At 44.9% G+C, this 7675-nt stretch overlaps 1 protein-coding gene across 1 annotated transcript in view; it reads left to right on the top strand.

Annotated features, from left to right (window-relative positions):
- Positions 1-7675, top strand: part of LOC110498381 (usherin) — a 432088-nt gene that overhangs the window by 377664 nt on the left and 46749 nt on the right. Inside the window, exons 64-68 of the mRNA XM_036955034.2 lie at positions 936-1093; positions 3102-3260; positions 4087-4249; positions 6262-6479; positions 6576-6712. Coding sequence (XP_036810929.2) covers positions 936-1093; positions 3102-3260; positions 4087-4249; positions 6262-6479; positions 6576-6712 — 835 coding nt within the window. The remainder of the gene's footprint in view (positions 1-935; positions 1094-3101; positions 3261-4086; positions 4250-6261; positions 6480-6575; positions 6713-7675) is intronic.

Below are 7675 nucleotides of genomic sequence, written 5' to 3'. Positions count from 1 at the left end.
TAAGGAGTGGCTCCGTAAGAAGCATCTCAAGCTCCTGGATTGGCCTAGACCTCCAGACCTGAACCCAATAGAACATTTTGGGAGGGAGCTGAAAGTCCGTTTTGCCCAGCGACAGCCCGAAACCTGAAGGATCTGGATACGGTCTGTATGGAGGAGTGGGCCAAAATCCCTGCTGCAGTATGTGCAAACCTGGTCAAGAACTACAGGAAACGTATGATCTCTGTAATTGCAAACAAAGGTTTCTGCACCAAATATTAAGTTCTGCTTTTCTGATGTATCAAATACTTATGTCATGCAATAAAATGCAAATGAATTAATCTAAAATCATACAATGTGATTTTCTGGATTTTTGTTTTAGATTCCGTCTCTCACAGTTGAACTGTACCTATGATAAAAAATTACAGACCTCTACATGCTTTGTAAGTAGGAAAACCTGAAAATCGGCAGTGTATCAAATACTTGTTCTCCCCACTGTATGTGCCATTCATAGGGTAAAATGACAAGACAAAAGATTTTAGTGCCTTTGAACAGGGTATTATAGTAGGTGCCAGGAACACCCATTTGTGTGAAGAACCACAACACTGCAAGGTTTTTCACACTCAACAGTTTCCAATGTGTGTCAAGGTCCACCACCCAAAGGACATCCAGCCAACTTGACACAACTGTGGGAAGCATTGAAGTCAACATAGGCCAGCATCCCTGTGGAACGCTTTCCACTCGTTGTAGAGTCCATGCCCCAACGAATTGAGGCTGTTCTGAGGGCAAAATGGAAGGTGTCCTTAATGTTTTGTACACTCAGTTTACAGTATATAATATATAATCTGAAGAAAAAATGTGTTGGACCGCTTCTCTGTGGCTATGTCTGTATGTGTGTCTGTGTCTCTGTGTTTTCCCATCGTGTAACACTACAGACTCTCTCCCTTCCTCCCCCTCAGGTATGTGTATGTGTTGGAGGCCAGTACCGGGGGCGGTAGTGGTTTGAGTAACAGGTACGTCGTCCAGACACCAGTCTCCTCCCCTCTGGGAGTCCCGCCCCCTCATAACGTCACCGTGTTTGGCCCCCGCTCTCTCTTCGTCTCCTGGACACCCCCAGGTCAGTGACTACCCCCCTCTCTGTCTACCCGCTACTCCCCTTATCTGGTTGTCCAAATATGTGTTTCAGCCAGGTCACTGGCATGTTGGTTCATTGTCATGCCATATACGACTGGCATGACAGCAATAGTCAGGAGTTGGCTGAAGTACATACTATGATGTGGGAAAGACTTTCCTAATGCAGTGGTCCACCTATGGGTAGTGGCTCGGGTCCTGTAGGCTCATATACACTTTATGTAACATAGCTATGACAAAACAAATGTGACCCAACCTCTCAATAAGGCTGTTTGTGACCTCGGTCTCATGTCCCTAATCCACTAGTCTCTGCCTCCGCACACACACACACACGCACACACAGACACACAATTTGTTCATATTCCCATCAGAGGTACCTTTCCATAATTCACACCAACTATAGGCAGATAGGTCATTCAACATTCATGAGTTCCAGGATGCATTGAGAATGGCCTGATTATCTTAACAAATGAAACATTTAAATTATTCACCTTTCCTCATAGCTTTCTCCCTCAGCAGATGTAGCCTTCTGCTGAGACACACACACACACACACACCTTGCCCGTATTAGTACTTTGATCTGTGCCAGGCTGCCTCAGAGGTTCAATGGGAGCTCTCCTTAAGTTCTATTATTTATAACTAATCAGCAGCGTTACACATCCCCACTTTCAACTCCACACAGAGCCTGATCAGGGGTAATGGCAGCCACAGCAGCCAGGAGAGACCCTTCAGTAGCGATCTGTCACACACACACACACATTACCCCCCCTGCACACACACACACACACACACACACACACACACACACACACACACACACACACACACATTACCTCTTCACATAATTACCCCCCCTCCACACACACACACATTACCCCCGCACATAATTACCCCCCCTCCACACACACACACACACACACACATTACCTCTGCACATACTTACCCCCCCTCCACACACACACACACATTACCCCCGCACATAATTACCCCCCCTCCACACACACACACACACACACACACACACACACACACACACACACACACACACACACACACATACACCACATGCTTAAACGCACGCAAATAATCACACATGCACGTACAGACACACACACACACACACTCCAAACCCTGGGTCCAGCAGCCTAACCAAGCGTGAGAGATCAGGCAATACTTCCCCTCTTTTAGAATCAACCTGTAATGACTCTAGAATAGCCTGCCTATGGATATGTCTGTGTGCTATTTCAGGCCCCTCTCATAGTAAGCACACATAATGAGAAGATAATATTTATAGATGGATTACTTCAGGCAGATAATCATAGTCAAAGCCCGCATACACACACATCCAAACAGTCACAGACGCACACACATAAATAGACGTATTGGGGATCCTTATAAAGAATTGGTACACAGAGGGTGAGAGGTGATGCATCCTGCCCTGACCTCCCATATCTCCTCCCACCTCTCTGCATACAGACAGTTATGTCTTGGTCCTGACTGTTCATTGTCTCTCTGTGCACATCCATACCAGTCTCTCTGTGATGCACTGTCCCCTTGACCATCTGACCATGTTCAGATCCTACTAAATTACCCACAATGCCGTAGTAAATCCAGCGCGTGGGAGCATCCGTGGCCAAAGGCAGGATAAATCAGAGAGCATTGATCAATGGAACAGAACCAGCACACCCTGGTTTATTAGTCTCCCTTCGCACAAACCGTATTTTGCATGTAGGGCCTTTCTAATAGAGAACCACATCTCAATATTTATCTGTGAGTTACTTTGCTACCTAGCCACATTGCATTCAAAACACAGGAGAGATGTCATGGGAATACAAAGTAAGAATGCTCTCTCTCATTCTCTCTCACATTCTCTCCCTCTCTCGCTCTCCTTCTCTCTCTCATCCTCTGTCACGTTCTTTCTCTCTCCCCCTCGCTCTCTCATTCTCTCTCTCACTCTCTCACTCTCTCTCGTTCTCTCACTCTCCCTCTCTCAGGTGTGTTCAACACCAGTCTTCCTCTATACTACAACATCCTGTTGAATCCAGGAAGTGCCAGGTCTGTGATGCGTACGGTGGGACGGGAACAGAACCTCAGTGTGTCTGGGTTAGACCCCTACACCCAGTACCACATCAGAGTCCAGGCCTGCCAAGCCGGTATGGACTGGGAATGACCAATGACAGACTACCTTGAGAGACAGAGTGTTTTATACTTAATTATGCGTAGTTAATCTTATCAAGTATTTAGAACACAACTGGGTAATTCTGTCTTCTTTGTTCTCACCCCCCTCTCTGCATGTCTCTCCATGTCTCTCCATTTCTCTGCATGTCTCTCCATTTCTCTCCATGTCTCTCCATGTCTCTCCATTTCTCTCCATGTCTCTCCGTGTCTCTCCATTTCTCTCCATGTCTCTGCATGTCTCTCCATGTCTCTCCATGTCTCTCCATTTCTCTCCATGTCTCTCCGTGTCTCTCCATTTCTCTCCATGTCTCTGCATGTCTCTCCATGTCTCTGCATGTCTCTCCATGTCTCTCCATTTCTCTCCATGTCTCTGCATGTCTCTACATGTCTCTCCATTTCTCTCCATTTCTCTCCGTGTCTCTCCATGTCGCTCCATGTCTCTCCATGTCTCTGCATGTCTCTCCATGTCTCTCCATGTCTCTGCATGTCTCTCCATGTCTCTCCATGTCTCTACATGTGTCTCCATTTCTCTCCATGTCTCTGCATGTCTCTCCATGTCTCTCCATTTCTTTCCATGTCTCTCCATGTCTCTCAATGTCTCTCCATTTCTCTCCATGTCTCTCCATTTCTCTCCGTGGCGCTCCATTTCTCTCCATGTCTCTCCATGTCTCTCCATGTCTCTCCATTTCTCTCCATGTCTCTCCCGGGCTCTCCATGTCTCTCCCTGTCTCTGCATGTCTCTCCATTTCGCTCCATTTCTCTCCATGTCGCTCCATTTCTCTCCATTCCTCTCCATGTCAGATGGGTGTGGGTTGGGTGAGGGGGTGTATGTGCGTACCTCTGAGGCCCCTCCAGAGGACATGGACCCCCCCACAGTGACAGCAGCAGGAGCCACAGTCATCCAGGTCTGCTGGAACCCCCCCCACAAGCCCAATGGACTCATCACCTCATACTTCATACACAGGTAATAACCATTCATACACAGGCAATAACCAGTCGTACACAGTTATAACCATTTGTACAAAGGTAATAACCATTCATACAAAGGTAATAACTATTCATACACAGGCAATAACCATTCATACACAGGCAATAACCAGTCGTACACAGTTATAACCATTCATACACAGGTAATAATCATTCATACACAGGTAATAACCATTCATAAACAGGTAATCATTCATACACAGGTAATAACCATTCATACACAGGTAATAATCATTCATACACAGGTAATAAGCATTCGTACACAGACAATAACCATTCATACATGGACAATAACCAGTCGTACGCCGGTAATAACCATTCGTACACAGGTAATAACATTCATACACAGGCAATAACCATTCATACACAGGCAATAACCATCCATACACAGGTAATAACCATCCATACACAGGTAATAACATTCATACACATGTAATAACCATTCATACACATGTAATAACCATTCATACACAGGTAGTAACCATTCATACACAGGTAATAACCATTCATACACAGGTAATAACCATTCATACACAGGTAATAACATTCATACACAGGTAATAACCATTCATACACAGGTAATAACCATTCATACACAGGTAATAACCATTCGTACACAGGTAATAACCATTCGTACACAGACAATAACCATTCGTACACAGGTAATATCCATTCATACACAGGTAATACCATCATAGTAATAACATCATCATGCACCTCTTAGTTTACAAGGTAATTCAGATTAAGGGGAGACTTTCTAATCTGCTTTGTATGTGTGTTGGTGTGTGTCGTGTTTGCGTTTAGTCCGCCTGGAATACGTACACTACCGTGCAAAAGTTTGGGGTCACTTAGAAATGTCCTTGTTTTTGAAAGAAAAGCACATTGGTCCATTAAAAGAACATCAAATTGATCAGAAATACAGTGTAGACATTGTTAATGTTGTAAATGACTATTGTAGCTGGAAACGGCTGATTTTTAATGGAATATCTACACACAGAGGCCCATTATCAGCAACCATCACTCCTGTGTTCCAATGGCACGTTGTGTTAGCTAATCCAAGTTTGTCATCAATTTTATGTTATTCTAATGGACAAAAAATGTGATTTTCTTTCTAAAACAAGGACATTTCTAATTGACCCCAATCTTTTAAACGGTAGTGTATGTATGTGTATGTATGTATGTTTAGTCTGCATTTGTGTGTATCGACTACCCACTGTGCTAGTTTTTCATCTGCCTGATGTGTGTATTGTGTGCGTGCACCCATGTGTCTGCCTGTGTGTGTGCATGTGTGTGTGTGTTTGTCTGCGTGTGTTTGCCTGTGGTCAAGGTCAAGTGTGTGTTGTTGACCAGTGGTATCTGTATGCAGGGTCAGAGAGTATCTAAGCCTTGATAAGTCCTGTGGAAACATCATTAGCATATAGGCTGAGGGAAGAATCCTAACTTCACATCCACACAAGGAGTCAGACTTTGGTAAACCAAAATTGGAGTTACTCAAATTCAGTAGGAGAAGTTATTCCCAGAGGAAGGAGTACAGTTGAGCATTCAGATCATGGTTAGCATGACCAAACACACACTGTCTGACTCTCTCACTTAATACAGTATGTATAGGGGGGCTTGCTATAGACTTTGGGGACTTCTGTGCATCTGTGATTCTGAGATCCAGAGGTTTCTAATGGAGACACACAGTTGGAGGATGGGGTAGAGGGGTGTTTTGAGCTATGTTATCAAGTCCAGCTGTAGTTTAGATTTACATTGTGAACCAAGACACACGCGCGCAATGTTGTTTTAATGCAGTTGGAATGATTAGAGACTACCATCCTCTTGCCCCTTTTCGCTTCTTCTCCTCCCCTTTCTCTCTCCTCTTTTCATTGCCATCGTTTAACCCTTCTCCTATTGTTCTCTATTTCTCTCTCAAGTTGTAACTACGGCTTAGAGATGAACCTCAGGGTTAGTTAGCGTAACTCACTTGCTCTTCCTGTTTCCTGCCAGGCGACCAATGGGGACGCAGGAGGAGCTGTTGGTGTTTATCTGGTCCAATGGGCCGCTAGATTTTATCGACGCCAGCGACGCCCTCCAGCCCTTCAGACTATACCAGTACAGTGTACATGCCCACAACTCCCGCGGCTCTGCTCGCAGCCAATGGGCTTCAGCTGTCACCATGGAGGCGGGTCCAGAGGACATTGCTCCTCCTATTGTCACACCGACGAGTGAGTGAGAGATGAAATAGAGGGAGGGAAGAAAAGGTGACGTTTGACTTCCTATGTTATTCTCACTGTGTGTAATATCTGTTTGTGTGTTTGCAGGTGCATACTCAGTACAGTTGAACTGGACACAGCCTGGACAACCCAATGGAAGGATTTCACAGTATCGCCTGGTGTACAGAAAACAGCCCACAGACCCCACACTTAACACCTCTACTATTATTGCGTTGACAGTACCGGTAAGAAAAGACACGATATGAATGCATGTCTGTATTATCATTGCGTGCATGTGTTGGTCACAGCCTGTGGTGCTGGTGCCATCTGTTTGCCAGTGAAGGGGCCTGCAGGCACACACACACAGCCAGGGGCTCCTGTCCTCCAGGGCCCTTCCCACAATCCTCCACCTCCACGCCAAGTCTGCTCCAACGCTCCCACATGGAGAATACCTCTAAATGTGCCTTTCACAAACACACACACACACACACACACAGATCCTCCCTTGCTGCCTGTCAGCCAGTCTAAATGTAACCTGGCAGCTCAGTAAACAGCCTGACATCAGTAGATCGCCATGCCAACGCCTCTTTGTGATATCATCTCCTCAGCACACCACGACACCGCTCAAAGCTCTGTGTGTGTGTGTCAACCTACAGTATATACCATCACTTTCACCAAGATGCCATTGTCATGGATTGTCATTGATCACCTGTTGCTTTACATGTTGTCACATGTTATTACATTAACTTCACATAAGATCACATGAAAACGTGTTTTTGGAACAATTCACATGTTCACATGTGGAATTCATGTGTTTTTTTTTTAATGGAAGAGAGAGAGGATGAGAAAGAGAGAGAGCGAGAACAATGGAAAAGGGTGGAGTATATAGATATCTAGCTGCTTTAAACATCCTATTTTCTCGCCCTCTGACCTTTGTGTTGTCAGTCATAATTAATACAGAATGTAAATACAGACCTTTCACCTCATTGATATGGAGGTGTGTGTGTGTGTGTGTGTGTGTGTGTGTGTGTGTGTGTGTGTGTGTGTGTGTGTGTGTTTGTTTGTTTGTTTGTTTGTTTGTTTGTTTGTTTGTTTGTTTGTTTGTTTGTTTCATTGATGTGGAGCGGCCAGAATGCCGCCACGGTCATTTGTGATAATGGGTGTGTGAAGTCAGTCTCAGTCGCTCACTGAGAAATAAAGAAAGAAAA

This window comes from Oncorhynchus mykiss, chromosome 19 (assembly GCF_057628025.1).
Source record: "Oncorhynchus mykiss isolate SJ-2025 chromosome 19, ASM5762802v1, whole genome shotgun sequence".
Lineage (NCBI taxonomy): Eukaryota > Metazoa > Chordata > Actinopteri > Salmoniformes > Salmonidae > Oncorhynchus > Oncorhynchus mykiss.
The sequence above is the reverse complement of the archived record's forward strand: the minus strand, read 5'-3'. Positions and strand labels throughout refer to the sequence as shown.